At 34.8% G+C, this 18,134-nt stretch overlaps 2 protein-coding genes across 3 annotated transcripts; one reads left to right on the top strand and one right to left on the bottom strand.

Moving 5' to 3' along the window:
* Positions 1–947: 947 nt before the first annotated feature.
* LOC132165440 (G-type lectin S-receptor-like serine/threonine-protein kinase SD1-1) lies at positions 948–3,030 on the bottom strand. The gene is made up of 5 exons (XM_059576008.1): positions 2,357–3,030; positions 2,075–2,191; positions 1,803–1,960; positions 1,521–1,731; positions 948–1,062 (listed from the first exon to the last, which is right to left on the bottom strand). Exons 1-5 carry the CDS (start codon positions 2,511–2,513, stop codon positions 1,016–1,018), a joined length of 690 nt encoding a protein of 229 aa, XP_059431991.1. The 5' UTR covers positions 2,514–3,030; the 3' UTR covers positions 948–1,015.
* A 1,984-nt stretch (positions 3,031–5,014) lies between these two features.
* LOC132165373 (beta-hexosaminidase 3) lies at positions 5,015–18,113 on the top strand. 2 transcript variants are annotated; one of them, XM_059575905.1, is made up of 15 exons: positions 5,015–5,128; positions 5,235–5,568; positions 6,726–6,800; positions 7,736–7,771; positions 7,897–8,008; positions 9,220–9,290; positions 10,118–10,248; positions 10,339–10,404; positions 11,355–11,455; positions 11,603–11,662; positions 13,376–13,409; positions 15,319–15,417; positions 15,609–15,668; positions 16,378–16,628; positions 17,718–18,113. In XM_059575905.1, exons 2-15 carry the CDS (start codon positions 5,251–5,253, stop codon positions 17,882–17,884), a joined length of 1,581 nt encoding a protein of 526 aa, XP_059431888.1. In that variant the 5' UTR covers positions 5,015–5,128; positions 5,235–5,250; the 3' UTR covers positions 17,885–18,113. The 2 variants fall into 2 exon arrangements, with proteins under 2 accessions (XP_059431888.1, XP_059431889.1); XM_059575906.1 differs by having other exon boundaries at positions 5,015–5,133.
* The last annotated feature ends 21 nt before the right edge of the window (positions 18,114–18,134 follow it).

The following is an 18,134-nucleotide window of genomic DNA, read 5'->3' as shown; positions in this document are numbered from 1 at the left end:
TTCTCCATTAATAGTCCCACCGTACCACCCCACCTGCTTTCCCTCAGTGCCCAAGAGGGTTCCCAAGACCATGTTTTGGGATATGCGTAATCAAAATGTTCAATTGCAACCTTTAAATGCATTTCTAGTGTCAAAAAAATTCTAAATTTATAGTATGTATTATAGAAGGTACTATTCTAAAATTGTTCAAAGAAAAACATTCATTTTCAAACGCATGATATATTCCTAACTCCTGTGTGTAAACACTGTCCGCTAGATGAATAAACAACATGAATACAGTAGAAGCAACCTTGCTCTAAGTCAAAGCTATTTACATTTTTCTCTTTTTGACCTTTTTGTCCTAATTATGCTGAAACCAAGATTACATAAATTCTTTTTTTAAAAAAAAAAAAAAACTCTCCATTTTCTCTCTCAAGCGACGTTATTTACCATGCTTCAAGCAATGTAATGGTCATTTCATTTGTTTAACAAGTTCCATGCTTGCTAGATGAAGAATTTGCTTCAAGTGAATCTGTAAAGAAATCTGGCTGTTTTGGCTTAGGCAATAAAGTCTCACTGCTCAACATTTGAACCACTAACGACATGTTTGGTCTATCTTCTGGTCTTTGTTGCACACATAACAAGCTCACATGAATGTGTCGTACTACATTAGATAGAGTGTACAAGTCACCTATCAATTCATCAATCAGTTCCATTGGCCTATTTTCAATCCAAAGTTTCCATGCCTGAAAGAAATGAAAACCAAATGTTGTTGGTCTGACTGTCTTCAAATTGGCCCATAACTATTAAAAGAGCACCAGAATAATAAGGACATCATGTGACCCTCTCTATTGTCAATAATTGCATTGTTAATAAAAAGTTTCCTTCAAAAAAAAAGTAAATTAGTAGGAGTAGCCACTCTTTATGCTTACATGTCCAAGAAGATTAAGGTGGTGGTCTGCATGACGAAATTCCCTGTTCTTCTTTCCACTCACTATCTCTAATACTAAAACTCCAAAGCTAAATACATCAGATTTTATCGAGTATTGTCCATGCACCGCATACTCAGGAGACATATAACCACTGCAAAATATCGTTGCAAAAAAAAGAAGTTAAAAACAACTAAATTTAACCTATAAAAGAAGTTTAAGCAATACTTACTATGTTCCAATAATCCTATTGGTCTCGGAATCAATTTGATCTCCCCAAAATGACCTAGCCAAGCCAAAGTCCGAAATTTTTGGATTCATATTGTTATCTAGAAGGATATTGCTAGCTTTGAGATCTCTATGTATAATTCTCAGTCTAGAATCTTCATGAAAATAAAGAAACCCTTTAGCAACACCACGAATAATGTTGATGTGCATATGCCAATCCAATAATTTACTCTTTGCTTGATCTGTCCAATCTCACATTTATGTTAGTGCATTCTAAATTCTCAAAAATAGAAAATTAAATTAAATTTAAAAAAAAAAAAAACACACACACACAATTTCATTGGGACGGAGTGCTTTCAATTAGGTCAAGGACGAGGTTCAAACCAAAAATAAAGGAGTCCAAGCTTTTGTTGGACATGTATTCATAGATTAACATGTTTTCATTTTCTTCGATGCAACAACCAAGAAGCTTCACAAGATTACGGTGTTGAAGTTTGGCAATTAAAATAACTTCATTTTTGAACTCGTTCAATCCTTCTCTAGAACTCTTTGAAAGCCTCTTCACAGCTATATCTCTCCCTTCTAGCAGTGTACCCTGAAACTCAAATAATTGATATATTTTGAAAAATAATAAAATATAGCTCAACTAGTTATGTTATCATTTACCTTGTACACAAATCTAAAGCCACCTTCTCCAAGCTTCTTGTTGTTTGAAAAATTATCTATTGCATTAGCTATGGCAGCCAAATCAAATATCGGTAACTCCATATCTTCCTTCCCACCTTCATTGTCACCATCCTTCATCTGATTTCCTTTTGTCATTCCTAAAATAACAAGAGATGTATGGGCATGAAAAATCTACTAATTATTTAAACTTCTTAACTATAAATTGACTCTCATGAATTAATTATTATCAGAGTTCATTTCTTACAACCTACCTTGGTTTCTGAATTTCTTCTTCCATATGTATGAGACTAGTCCAACTATTGTCATTCCCACGACTAGTAATGTTGAGCCAACTATAATTGCTACTAGTTTCTTTTTCTCAAGATGACCTAAAATATCAAAATGTCTAAAAGTCTGAACAAACATATAATCAGCCTGCTTTCACCAATTGAACATTAGCCAAAAGATATTGTTGTCCACATGTCCTATTGTTTAAAATAGAAGAACAAAAACTAGGACAAAATCCAAAGAGAAAAATAGAAGTGAAATCGTACCTAATTCTGAAATGGCCATCCTTATATAGAGGTCTTTCCCACTCTCACCGAGTTCTCTTATATCAACAAGGCTATCAAACCAAAGCAGGCAGCCGCTTCCTCCATTCCTGATATCTAAACTTGCATATGCTGTGCAGGAGCAGTTTTTCAAACACATTCCTTCGCATTCCTTGAGGCTCTCATGCTCTTGTTATACCAGCAAGAAGATGTGTCCGGCAATTTCACCTTCATGCGCTGCTGGAATCCATCTCCGTCATTGCATTCCAAAGGAGTCCTTCGAACACACCCATCAGCCCAATCTGCTGAATCCCAATGTTTTGGAGACTTGGGTAAGAATCCTTCCAAGCATGCACATACAGGAGACTTACTGATGTTGCAGATAACATATTCACCGCATAACGCATACTTTTCGCACTCATCTGCCTGGGATGTGTAGAAAAGCTGCCAACTCTGTGTCCGATCCATCCATACGAATCCTTGCGCAACGCCTGATAGGTTTTGCACAAATCTTGAGAAAATAGAATTCTTTAGGATATTGTAATCGTAATAGACCTCCTTCTCATTCACCACCAACTCATCCTCAAATACAGGATTCGATCTTAAGTCTTAACCCATAATATCCTGTAAGATGAAGGCCATTCCATGACCCTGCTCTAGCCTTTATTTAATCTCCCTTCCTATATATTGGGAAAATTGATAATTAATTGGTTACCAATTTCCCATCAGCCCTTTATGCGAAAGACAAGTTTGGAAGGAAAACACACGAGAACACACATCAATCACACACATACACAAAGAGTTTACGTGGTTCGGCAATATGCCTACGTCCACGGGGCGTAATCCGGTCTCCTTCTTTACTATTGAGAAATATTGAGTATAATAGTACAAGCTTGAACGGCTCAAGTTTAATATTCCAAACCCAAGCCCTTAACCCCTTGTACACCTCACTCAACTGTCCATCTCAAATACCCAGTAAAGAAAAGTCACAAAGTGTTCTCACCAATTTGGACTTTCCGGATCCCCACTTAACCAAGGACTGCATGTCCTTTTATAATGGCTAATCACAAAAATAGGAGAACAATTTTAATCCAATTGCTACTGGGAAAACGAAACCATCATGAATACAAAGTCTTTTCATGATTAAGATAAGCATTGCAACCCACATGTTTATCCACACACGTTTTCTCCAAAAAATCAAATTCCAGTTGTTCTTAGACTCCTTTTAAAACTAACCTTATCCTCTTATAGATAAATATGACTTGAGCCCACTAACTTGAATATTGATATTTTCCAGCAATTATCTTCACACTTATTGACAATTTGAGCCATTATCAACAATCTCCACCTTGGCGAAAATTTGGCAACCTCCACTTGAGACCTCAAGTCCGCATCTTGACCGATGCCCATCCCCACGCCCTGGGATGTCTTGCAAAACACTGTCTACACCAACAGTAATAATTCCACAAGAATTATCATGCTCCACCATAAAGAGCACATGCACTTAGAATTAAACCATTCCAAGAATTTTCATTTTTGGCACATGTCGAAAAAATCCTGCTGAAAAATATGGTGCAACTTCCATGTTTGGTTCCCCCGGAAGTTCATCAGCCATCGACACCCTTTTCCACCACATACCCAACATCAAAAAACCAAACCAATGTCTCGTATGCAAATGTGGACCCGCTAATAGAACACATCCATTATCCTGACATTTTTAGCGGTCATGCCAGAGGATGTACATGCCCTTATCAAAGAACATCATCATCCCTCTCTGTAACGAGAGAAATAATATTAGCGTTTTTGGAGCAATCTGCCAAACCTGCTCCTCTCAACGTTTTGTGTAGCCTAGATTGGATGTCCTTGACTTGTATTTGCCACAAGCCAAAGTTCATTCTTCCGTCGAACCTTTCAATCCCAAACTTCAAGGACTGCATTTCTTCTTAACGAGTAGAAATCCGCAACCAAGCTCTGATACCAATTGTTGGGAAAATTGATAATTAATTGGTTACCAATTTCCCACCAGCCCTTTATGCGAAAGACAAGTTTGGAAAGAAAACACACGAGAACACACACCAATCACACATGTACACAAATAGTTTACGTGGTTCGGCAATATGCCTACGTCCACGGGGCGTGATCCGGTCTCCTTCTTTACTATTGAGAAATATTGAGTACAATGGTACAAGCCTGAACCGCTCAAGTTTAATATCCCAAACCCAAGCCCTTAACCCCTTGTACACCCCACTCAACTGTCCTTCTCAAATACCCAGTAAAGAAAAACTCTCTACACTTTGTAAATGTCACAAAGTGCTCTCACCAATTTGAATTTTCGGATCCCCACTTAACCAAGGACTGCATGTCCTTTTATAATGGCTAATCACAAAAATAGGAGAACAATTTTAATCAAATTGCTACTGGGAAAACGAAACCATCATGAATACAAAGTCTTTTCATGATGAAGATAAGCATTGCAACCCACATGTTTATCCACACACGTTTTCTCCAAAAATCAAATTCCAGTTGTTCTTTGACTCCTTTTAAAACTAACCTTATCCTCTTATAGATAAATATGATTTGAGCCCACTAACTTGAATATTGATATTTTCCAACAATTATCTTCACACTTATTGACAATTTGAGCCATTATCAACACAACAGACATGCCGACACACACGTTTTTTGTTTAAGCTTGAGAAGCTTGAACACTTGCCCATCCAAACCCCATCCACCCCGCATTCCCCAACTCCATTCATATATGATATAGCTGGTTAGGTAAGGTAGCTACCTGCTGTTACTAACTGCCACTATTGTGGAAGTTTGCACATTCAATATTCACTTTTCTATTCTGATCTTAATATCTTTTAGTGGGTTTGTGTAGGAAGAGGGGTTTTGTGATGGGGAAGATGGTGCTGGTGTTTGTGTTGTTGTCGTTGGTCCAAGTGCTTGCTGTAGATGCGGTTGATAGGGTGAAGATATGGCCAATGCCCAAGTCGGTGAGCCACGGACACGGGAGTCTGTACATGAATAAGGATTTTGAGCTCAAGACTGAGGGGACCAAGTACAATGATGCTTCTGGGATTTTGAAGGACGGCTTTTCACGGCTGCTCCATGTGCTCCAAGTTGCTCATGTTGTCGATGGCAATTCTTCTGCTGCAGATACTTCGCTTCTGCTTCAGGGTCTCCATGTCCTTGTTTTCTCACCGGATGATGAGGTACTGTTTCTTTTCTTTTCATGAATTGGTGGAACTGCTAGCTATGTTTTTTCTGTTAAGGTGTTTTTTTTTTTTTTTTTTTGTTTTCATTTTATTCTGATATGACATTTTGTATCACCCAAAAGCAAACTATTACCCCAATCCAAATTATAAATTTGGTAAGCTTTGAGAAGTATTTTGGATTTTGGACATTTAAAAAAAAAAGTTTTTGAAAAACGTATAAATTGAGAATTGATTTTTAGTAGGGATCACATATTTTTGAAAAACAAAAAATTGAGAAATAATATTATAGAATAAAAGAAAAACATGTTGTAATTATTTTTTTCTACACCGTTGTGGTGATATGACGGCCTGACGGCCATAGCAACTACCACGGGCTGTTAAATGGCCCTAGCGGCATACCACTGGGCTGCACACGATGGCCACCCGCCACGCGATGCCGCCATCATAGGTCAGGCGGCCTGTAGTGGCCACCCCACTGTCTTTTTATTTTTATTTTTACATATAAATAGGAGCCTCCACATGTGTGTTAAATGTGAGAACGACATCTGAAAATTAGTTTAAATAACTGATATTTGAGAATAATTTTCGACCTTTTAGAAGCCAAAACTGATTTTGAAAAGTTTGCCAAACAGATTAATTTATTTTTCCTGCTTAATCACATTTCTCATCTAAAACGAGTATATTGAAATGAAAATCATGGTCACGCCCAAATCTGCAACTTCAAGGAAATAGATAAAGAGAGAGAAAGCAATCAGAAAAAGGCATTATCCCGTGCCAAATGCTCGTACAAGAACATTGGAACACAAGTTCTCGATAAAGCAAACACACATAAAAACACTAATTTGTCTTAAATTTTTTGATTCTGTCTTTTATTTTCTCTTCTCCAAAACAAGCAACCCCAATTAACTTTTCGAGCGGAAGTGATCAGAATAATTTGGACAATTTTTGTGGTTCAAACTTCCTCGACTTGTTTGGTTTTTCCTCTTTTGGGTAGTAATTTGGGAGACAAATTATAGCTTCCATAATCCAAGTTCATCTCTCTTTCCATAGCTTCATTGAGTTTTGGTTTACCTGTCTTTATAATTTAAAATGCATCAAGCGTATTTTCTTTGTTGAAATTTCTTGTTTAATATATGCTCTTCTTCTCCATGCAGTTACAATATGGTATTGATGAGTCGTACAAGTTATCAGTTCCTGCATCTGGGAAGCCTGTTTTTGCGCATCTCGAAGTGGGCGGAACTAATCATTTTTCTGCTGCTTAGCTCCATATGAAGTTTAATTTCTCATATGCATTGCTGTTGATGATTATAAGCCTTCTTTGACACCTGCTTAAAAACTTGACAATTATGCAGTTTTCTCATGCTACTTTTGAGACTTCTTCACTTAAAAATGTGTAATGAACTCTATTTCAGACCTTTTAACATATTTAATTAGACTCACAAAAAGAGTTCTTGAGATAAGCTGTAACATATTGAGAATTACCTTGACCTATGTATTAAGGATATTGACAGGAGTGCCTTTCTTTAAGAAGGGAAAGCGACAATAATCAGTCATTCTTTGTCAATTATGCCGTGCCATTTCATATCTCTCTAAATACATGCTGATACATTTCAACATAGGAGAAAAGCTTAAAATATTTATGTTACCAAAATAAAATTTCCCCCCATTGAGCTAATATGTCAAGATGTAAAATTAACAGTTATTGAAAGAATCTTCAAACATATTGCATATTTTGGCCACAGATCTGTATTGTCAACGTGCATACTCATTTTTTCATTTAGAAAGCTAAGCTAATAATTTTGTAGAACTAGTCATGACATTTTGTTCCACATTGAATATACTTGATAAAGTGAATCACCTCTAATTTGTCAATTCTTGTGTGATAGTTTCTAAATTTTCCACAAAATAAATGGGGGAAAGTTTTAGTTGGACACCATAACAGGTGTTGTTGTCTAACATGGAAATATGTTCTCTGCTCAGTAGCCTCAAATGAGATGACTAAAATTCCATGATTTGTTTGTCAATGCCTGATGCTCTGAAATGTGTTCGTGTGCTTGATGTCACATGGAAGCCAATATATTACATTGTAGCATAGGTCATGTCTGTAGCTTTTGATTGGTGTATGGTTTTCTGATCAGCTCTGTTATATTATGAAATGATGCAGGCACAGACAGTTTATGGGGCTTTACATGGGCTTGAGGTTATGTGCTGTCGTTAATGACACTCCAAAATGTTGCTCCTTTTGAAGTTTAATTATTGACCATATGTAAAAATAGTATTTTTTTTTTTAAATTTTTTTTTAATTTTATGGATGACATATTGCAGACATTCAGCCAATTATGCCAATTTAACTTTACAACCAGCGTAATTGAAGTTCCTATGGTCCCATGGACTGTTATTGATCAGCCAAGATTTTCTTATCGGGGGCTTTTAATAGGTTAGATGCTCTTGTGTACTCCTGAATTGCCAGCTTACAAAATTTGCTGATTGTTGATCTGTTTTTTTTATTTTTTATTTTTTTAAAATTTTTTAATTTTCTTAAGAATATAATCTTTGTATTTAACAATATTTAATTCCTATTTTCTACTTTCTTCTTTTAAGATTATAATGTGCATATTCAACAATCTTTGACTCCTGTAAATTTTAAAGATTAAACTTTTCATATCAAGGATTATTTTATGTCTTAGGCCAGGATTAGATGGATATACTCTAGGAGTATCTGTGCTACGAGAGTGGAAGTCCTTGTAAAACATGTGCTGTAACTATTATTTGCAATGGGTTGCTTGGCTTGCAGTTTTAATGCATACAAGTCTCAGCAGTGAATCATTCCTCCTTCTGGCCAGTTTTGTATCTTTGTTTCCATTTGTGTACTTGTATGGTTTTTGCCTTTTGAGTCCTCATTATATTTGGCAAATTCACACACTGATCGCATATGATAGTTTTCAACATTGGACACATTGTTTAAGTTTATAGGAAATGATGAATTTAACCATTTAATTAATACTCCAACACTCACTTTCACATGAGGGCTCAAACTTTAATCAATAAGTGAGGCCCAACACACAAAATATTGAATTGAAATGAGTTGTGAATTATGGAGATAGAGTTCGAATTTAAGACCTCTCTTATGATACCAAGATAAATCACTAGATATTCCTAAAACTTAGGCTTATAAAAAATTGTGAATTTAATTATTTAATTAATATTCCAACATTTCGTTAAATTTCTCTACTTTCATTTCAGTAATCACAACTTGATGCTTGTAGACTTGTAGTTACAAATGCCAGTGTGCCTCAAATTGAATTATTCTAGTATATAATCCACTTTTGTTTCATGAAATTATAATCACACTTAGTTATTCGCATATGCTAGGTGATCTTTTGTTCTTTCCCACACCCCTTCTACATGCTTTCATTTTTACCTTTTTGGAATATTAGGGTTCAAAATCAATGTTATTACGAGATTGTGTTCTGAATAAGCCAGTATTCTTCTTAGTTGATATACATATGTACAAATTTGAATGTTGGGGTACGTTATCAGAACATGAAATAAGTAGATTTGACACTTCCTTCTGTTTATTGACATTTTGTAGTAAGAAAGAGAAATTTTAAATTCATGTTTGCTGACTTGAAGATGAAATTGGTGCAGACACATCTCGACACTATCTGCCATTGCCAGTGATAAAGAATGTTATTGATTCAATGGCCTTTGCGAAGCTGGTATGGACTGTATAATCCGGGGCAGGCACTTTTCAATTTATATTTGTTAACTGTGCTTAAGAAGACAAAACTCAAATTTGCAACTGTTTCTATGATAAAAATTTCATGCAGTTCCGCATCATAGCATATTGCTGGAAATGTTCTTGGACCTTTGCTTGGCTATATTTTATAATCTTGAGCAAGTTTCATCATATTTTCTGTGAGCTGATATGGAACCACCAAAGCTTCACCCTTGTATTCTGGAACCAAATGAATTTCAACGTGATAAAGGGCTTGACAAATATTGGCTTAGCACAATCTTGTTTCTCATTTGGGTGGACCAAACTATTAGCATATTGGCTTCTTTAAGTAGAGTGGTATTGTTGTTAAACTCTGTAAGAACCAGTAACATGAACATCATGTCACTACATATTGTTGCCAGCATTGTGGTTGTTGTCATTAAATAGCTTGAAGAAGAGAGGTAGATGACCCTTATATGTAGAAATGCAAGGGCATGCCCCAGTGACAAGGGGTAAAAGGGTTTTTTTTTTGTAGGAATCAGGAAAATTTTGTATTTCTTCAATTATGTGCTGAATTTGTGGTCTGCTTCAATCAATGCAGAGAAATGTAGGAAAACATACCATTACATCAGTCCTAGAAAAAACACAAAGAAATTATCTTCCTCAATTACTGTAAATATCCGTGGCAAGTTTGGTGGATCTAAATTGAAGTTTTACTTGGCATACATTTTTCCCTTTGATTGGTGTGAACAACTCATTACTTTTATGCAGTACTACACATTCGCCAAATTGACCTATGTGCTACAATTCTTTCCCACTTTCATGCAGAATGTGATGCACTGGCACATTGTAGATACACAGTCTTTCCCTTTGGAGATACCTTCATTTCCAAAACTATGGGATGGTGCATATTCAATTTCAGAACGATATACATTCGCTGATGCTGCAGAAATTGTGAGGCGAGTAATTTTCGCCTTGATTTCACTATCTAGATATTTATCATCTTCTTTATTTGTTTCTTCTAATATATTGATTACTTCTATTCGCAGTTATGCTCAAAGGCGAGGGATCAATGTTTTGGCTGAAATTGATGTTCCAGGACATGCTCTCTCATGGTAGCTATCACCTCTTTCCGATCTCATTGCAGTCTATTTTCAGTGTAAAAAAAAATGAAAGTTAAAAGAAACCTTTCCTAACCAAGTTACTGATCCCTGATAATTACTCTGTAAAACTTCCCTAAGTTTCATTGATTGTAACTCTGGCCTAATGTAACTACTGAACATAGAATTGCTAGCAGCAGCTCAAAAAGTTTTTATAGCTCTCTAACATACTTCTTAGAAAGACAGTTTAGCTCTGATCTGAGTTTGTGGAGAATTTCATATTAACTTTTGGAACCCAAAGGAGCAGTGTAAAGAAAGAAGTGTAGATCCCAGAAGATCTCTAGATGATTATACCCTTGGCTTTGGAAAAAATCTGATCATTGTCTTTTTTGTTTTGGTTAGACTGTAAGATCAAGAAAGTTATATTTTGAAGAAGGGAATCTCGTAACCTAAGTTTTGTTGAGTTGAATTTGTTCCCCAATGTTCCCCAATACAACTCAAACTGGGAAAGTTCTATAATGATGAGATTATGAGAATTTGTATTAGAGCATTGTTGCATGAGTTGAAACAACTACTGAGCTTACACCACCCTAAAGTATTTACCTAACCAGAAAAAATGAAGACACCATTTTAGAGGTGTTAATGTTATGACTTATAAAAGGGAGGTAAATCTTGTAAGTACTCGAAGTACGATCAGCACATGTAGAACTTTCCTAAAAAATGACAATATTGGTGGTTTTCAGAGACACATGCGTGTAAGTGCATATGTTACACACACTTTACTACCTAATTAAGGTGCATATTGAATGTCTACAAATTTATTGTTCTTTCTTTTCTTTTAAAAAAATAGCCCAATGATGTTATTAGGTTCTTATATTTGTCATGGCCCATTGAGGTCTAGAGATGAAATGCTTTTGTAATGACATTTCACTAAGTATCTTGGAGCTAATGGTTTAAATCTGTAGGGGAATTGGCTATCCTTCTCTGTGGCCATCAAAGGAATGTCAGCAGCCACTTGATGTCAGCAATGAATTCACCTTTAAAGTCATAGATGGAATTCTTTCAGGTAATTTCACAATTTCCTCTTGAAAATGCAAAACAATTCTCCCCATTAAGCAAATGGCACCTTTGAAAGCATAATTTTTTTTTTAATGCTATTGTTAAAATGGGAAATAACTAATGTTGCTTATAGCTTTTTTTTTTTTTTTTTCAGATTTCAGTAAAGTTTTTAAGTTTAGATTCATTCACTTGGGAGGTGATGAGGTTGATACAAGTAAGTTCAATGATCTAATATGTCATATTATTGGGTATTCCTGTTCCTTTTAACCTCTTCCTTTTATTCTCTACTTATTAGTTGAGATAGCAGGATTTATTTTAATGAACTTGGGAATTGTAGGAATTCATCATGGAGCTCTTTTTCCTTTTGCTTTTTCTTCTTCTTATTCTTCTTTTCTTTTTTCTCTCTCTTATTTATTTATTTATTTTTTTTTTGGTGGGGGGTAATGCGCACTTGTCAAACATGCTTGCTAACTTTTTCAATCCTTGGCATTGAAGTGTTCAGTTGACCAAGCTGGGAATTTTCTCTTGGTTTGGATGAACAGAAAAACTGTTTGGATGCAAGAACTAGAAATAAAGAGAATGTGACAAATGGTATCATGATCCTCAAAGAGAATGTGAAACTAGATCCTCAAGTATCATAGATACATGAGGCTGGCTTTAAAGTGAAAAATTGACATCTTAAAAATGTTATGGTACATAAGTTTTGTGAACTATTCTCTCAAATAGAATGAGTTTCATTTTAAGTTGATAATACAATTTAATTTTTCCATGGAAATATAATGTTTTCACTAAAAACCCTTTCTTGTAATTGAGCGGTGAAGAAGTTCTTATTATCTGTGCTTGTCAAGTAGCACCATTTGTTTGTTCTCTCTGTTCTAATATTTTCCTTTTTTTTTTTTTTTAATGTAAATAATCTCGTAGCTTTAGTGCTGCCCCTGGAACACCAAAAATCCTTTTAACTTCTTCAGAGAGCATCTATATCTTTTACAGAAGTCTGATAATGTTTTTATTTAAGTTGCTTGGACATATTCCTGTTGAATGTCATTCGTGATTTTCCAACAGTATTGATGCTGAGAATGCATGCACCTGTATCTGTAAGAAAGATACAACCATGCGAGAATCCAGTACACTGAATTTTTTGTTGATGCACAAATATCAAAGGTATATCAAACTGCAACAGCAATTGTAGAGACACACAATAATGATGGCATCACTTGGATGATAGCTATCTGCAACACTACAATTTCAGACTTCTTCACTCTCTGTTATCTTCTTCTTATTGCTACCTTTGTTTCCTGAATTCCTAGATCAATTAAGTATAAAATCTTTTTGCTTCCTTTGTTTCCTGAATTTCTAGATAAAGTATAAAATCTTGACGTTAATGTTTGATTAAAATTCTCATTTCCAAAAGCTGTGTTCCCCTTCTCCCGGTGTAGTTATTCAATAAGAAATGACTATTTTCTCAAAGAATCAATTTTTCCGTCATCTTTCATAGTATTTTTAGATTTATTTGAAGCCTTTAAAAGTCTAGAATATATACCAAGTTCATAAATTCTATTGAATTTTCGGCTTAAAAGTTCTCTTTGTGGAGGTAAAAAGGTTTGAAGGGCTCTCCTATTATAAGATTGATTCTAATGGCTCAATATGTATGCATATACCATCTCTATGCAGAGGTTATCTTACAAAATATGCATATTGTGCAAAACTTATACTCTTTTCCAATCATATGATCCTAATTAAAACAATTCCATTGGTTCAGCAAAATATGTTAGACTCGGATGTTGTTTGCATTTGTTTTATATTATATGTCTTTCGTATCATTACCTATCTATATTGGTGATTTCATTATCTGGTTTATAGATACTTGTCTTGAACTTGATAAGTTAATGATTATTTAATGACACAATTGATTAAATATCCATTTCAGGTTGCTGGAGGGTGACTCCTCATGTAAGAAAATGGTAACAATCTTAATATCTAACTTATCCATTCTCTATATCTTCAAGTAAATTAGCTGTCAATATACTTCCTAGTTGGAATAACTGGCTTTTGAAATCATTTCCGATGCACTGATTGCACAAGTGCTGGAAGTTCCCTGTATAGTTCCCACATATTTAGCGCTTAACTGTAAAGAATGTGAACCTACTTCATGGTAGAAACTTTAACAGTCTAAGAAAGGGCTTTCATATGATAATTTTATTTCTGAATCAAGTTAACGTTATTAGGCTTGGAGAATCCATAAAGTTGCCACAGGGCTTGATAATGAATCTTATCTGGACAGTCTGATGGGATATATAGGGTTCAGGGATTCAGCTCTCCTCCAGTCTTTATCCTCTGGTATACCACCCGTTTTCTTAATATTTCGGTCATGTCAGTATTATATATGGTTGACTAGGAAGCATGGATATATACTTTAAGAAGTTTCCCTATCCAGATATACAGTCATACAGATCCCCAATGTGAGATAAATTGGGATATTGGTAAATAAGAAAATTATTCATTTTTGGTGGATGGGGTTTACGTATAAAATATAATATTGGTGTCTTAGAAAGATAGTGTTAGGGAGAAAAATACCAAGGGAGTCAAACAAGAGTAAGTTAATATATATATTAGGACACCACTTCTAGCCCAAAAGCCTAAGCTAATGGGCTTGGGTCCGTTTAGGTATATTAACTACTCTTTTTCTTTACGCTTTCTCAATGTGGGATACAAACCTCACAAGTGCATATATAACAAATTTCCTTCTCACTTGTGAGTCTCTTCCACATTGACCCAATTTTCCCTTTCACAAGAGTGTCACTCGTACTCTAAGAGAAATGACACTCTTTTATAGGAGTCAAACCAAACGCATCAAACTAAGACATTCGCGTCAGCCGCAACAGAAGTTAATATGGCTCTAATACCAGTTGTTAGGGAGAGAAACACCGAGAGAGTCAAACAAGAATAAACATATTAGGATACTGATTCTAGTCCAAAAGCCTAAGCTAATAGGCTTTAGTCCACTTAGGTATATTAACTTTTTTTTTTTTTTTTTTTTTTTTCTTTTTATTCTTTCTCAATGTGAGCTAAAAATCTTACAAGTGCATACACAATAGTTAGAAACTTTCACAATCCTAAATTTTTATGAGTATCAATTACGAACCTTGGATTATGTGTTTTGTTATATAGCTTTTATATTACTTTCAAGTTCCATCATCTATACATATTTTATGACTTTTGATGTTTTTTAATTGTCTTTTATCCTAAAAACTAGCATAATATATATTCAAAAGTATTTTTCATATATTAATTAACAAGTGAAATCCTGTTTCATATTCTAGATTTGACATATTTTCGTGTCTATATTGTATGGTATTGTATCTGTATCCTGCATGTGTATTGGGACTGATATATGGTTGATATGTACACTCACATATACATATATAATATCCATGATATCCATTATTCCGTGAAATATCTTATAGAAAGTAACACTCAACCTAATTCTTACAAGTGGGTCATTCTTTTCCACATGTATCAATAAGTTTTGATAACTGCATTGTTATTTACTTGATTTACATAAACATGCTTACCTTTCATGGTGTCCTTTTATTTGGGTTGTACCAACCACCAGAAGCCTTCTTCTAGAATAGCTCATTCACTTAGGGTATCTAACACCATACCATTATTCAGCCTTGAAGATTGTCATCCTGGTGCTATCTTTAGGATATTTTTTTTAATATGTTAAATTTTGATATCATATTCTTGAAACTTATATTCGATTTTAATTTCCTTGTCTCAAGAAGGGCATGGAAAACTATAGTCAATATTTATTGTCCAAGAGACATGCTAGAGATAGCCTATGACGCTTTTGACAACCTTGATGTACAGGTTAACTAAACATCGTATGAATGAATCTCAAGCTTATCAATACTTCGTCTTGCGTGCACAGAACATAGCTTTGTCCCATGGATACGAACTTGTTAACTGGTATGAAGCGTACGCATAAGGTTGTATAGGTAGTTTTGTAGTGTTTTTTTTTTTATTATTATTATTTTTTTATATCTTATTCACACTCCTCTTTGTATACTTCCAGTGTACTTTGGGGCGCCTACGCTTTTAATAAAATCAGTTACTTACTTATCAAAAAAAAAGTCTTATTCACACATGAAAAATTGCAGGGAAGAGACTTTTAACAACTTTGGCAATAAATTGAGCAGAAAGACTGTGGTACACAACTGGTATGTCCTCCTTTGCACGATTTAATGTTGGAGGTTCCTGCATTATTTACTACTATAATTGGATATTGTGTCATGATGCGCATTTTCATTCTGTAAAAATTCAGAAGAGTACTGGTCTAGTTTTAAATTTTAAGATACAGATTAGGGAAACAATTATTGAAATTCTTCTACTATAATTTTAATGGAGAATAAAATACAAAATTAGGGTATAAAAACAACACATATTTCTCATTATAATTAAGCATTTTGGCTTCAAACCACATCTAAGATCCATCAATGTTGTCTTTTGTTATGAACTATGTAATTATTTATTGTTAAGGAGGGAGTCCCGTCAGTTGGGTGTTGGCCTGGTTAAGATATATGTACTAATTGGGTCTCTTCATCTAATAGCTTAAGATATCCAGGGTCTTTGATAAGTGGATGTAAGAATTTATAAGGTCCAAACACAAAATGCCTGTTTTATCTAGTACCAAGTATACAAACGTATATGCACTCGTGTGTTTACATTACGTATGGATTTATGCACTTATTTGAGTAAAACTTAGAGATAGAAATTATTTTCCCTGGAAATGTGGATTTTCTTCAAGCTACTCCAAACTTTTTAGCTGTAATGAAATCGTATTGAAATTTTAAAGGAACTTGTTAAATAGTTATACTTCTTGGAAAAACTTAGAGATAGAAAATTTTGGTTCTTTGATTTTCCTCGCAGGCTTGGAGGCGGTGTTGCCAAGCTCGTGGTTGAAGCGGGGTTAAGGTGCATTGTAAGCAACCAGGACAAGTGGTATTTGGATCACTTAGATACCACATGGCAGCAGTTCTATATGAATGAACCACTTACAAATATCACAAACCCCGAGCAACAGAAATTAGTCATTGGCGGTGAGGTATGCATGTGGGGCGAGCACATTGATGAGTCAGATATTGAACAAACCATATGGCCACGTGCTGCAGCAGCTGCAGGTACTTATTTCATGCCAGTTTCTATTAAATTCTCAGTATCTTATGTTTCGCATTCCATATGACTACAAGTAATATTTGAGACCCAGGATTGAACAATAATAATGTGGACTAATTGTTAGATCAGATATAGTAATGGTAGTTTCCTTGCATCGTGACAGTCTCTTAATTGTATAAGCTTTTGTGGAAGCTAGGAAATTGATGAAAAATGGGACCACAGTGCTTTTTGAATCTTAACTTCTTCATTCTCTAATAAAAAATGGATTTTTTTTAGAATTGTTATAAAAAAAATATCATTGTTAAATTGCCAATTTTTCCAAAACTTAAGCTATTACGAAATGGTAAATTTAATCATTTAATTAATATTTTAACACTCTCCTTCACGTGTGAGCTTAGACTTCCTCTCAATAATAAATAAGGCTCAACATGTACGTTGAATATTTAATTATATTTTATTAAAAATGAAGGTAAAGAGTTTGAATTCAAAACCCTTCTCTTATACTATGTTAAATCACCAGTTGTTTCAAACATTGAAACTAATAGGAAATTATAAATTTGGTTTAATTAATATGCCAACAATTATTGATCACATCCATTGGAGGTAAACCTATCCTTCTTTTTCATTATTAAGTAAAACCATCCAAAATCCATCTGATGTCAGTATGGCCACGTATTATTGTCATGGTTTGTAGGATGCCTGTGCAAATTGGCATTCCAAGGTGAGGCATGGCTCACTCATGCCTGGGTTACAGAAACATGCCTTAGCTTTGGATGCTTGTTTTATTACAATCTATCATCAGCTATGCCTATATATATGGGATGAACTTACAGGTAGTCATTACTAATGTTAGTAGTCTATGGACCAATTAAATCTTCAGAATGATAATCTAGCCTTTGCTGGAAATATCATCCCTCATTTCTAAGCTCACAAGTAACCTTGTTGTAAATATCCATAATATTTCTGTGTTGTAAAAATTTTGGCAGCTGCAAGAGTGGCATGTCTATGGGGTATTGTTGCACTAACCATTTATATCAAAGTTGTCACTGACAAATATATATATATTTTTAATGTTGATCCCTTTACAAATGAAGAGCGGTTATGGACAAGTTATAACAAGCTGGCTAAGGATCCGAGACAAGTTACTGGAAGGTTGGCACATTTCAGGTGTTTGCTGAATCAAAGAGGAGTTGCGGCTGCTCCTTTAGCTGGACCAGGCAGAGTTGCTCCTGAAGAGCCAGGCTCCTGCTATTCTCAATAGCATGCAAGACAGGACACATCTTTATATTAATTCTTAGAATAACGAAAGCTCCTGATAAAATCAGGTAGTGTGTTTTTTTTTTTTTTTCCACGTATACAATATATATACAAGCTTCAAAAAGGTCGATGATTCATTGTAAGGCCATGTCTCTTTGAAACCATATATCTCTTTAAAACATAGAATGTGCATGCCTACATTAATGAAACCATTCTGTTGTTTTACCCTTATAGTTGATGCTTTCTGGAATGCC

The sequence above is a fragment of the Corylus avellana genome, chromosome ca11 (genome assembly GCF_901000735.1).
Source record: "Corylus avellana chromosome ca11, CavTom2PMs-1.0".
Taxonomy (NCBI): Eukaryota; Viridiplantae; Streptophyta; class Magnoliopsida; order Fagales; family Betulaceae; genus Corylus; species Corylus avellana.
Note: the sequence above shows the minus strand (reverse complement) of the source record. Positions and strands in the feature narration are given on the sequence as shown.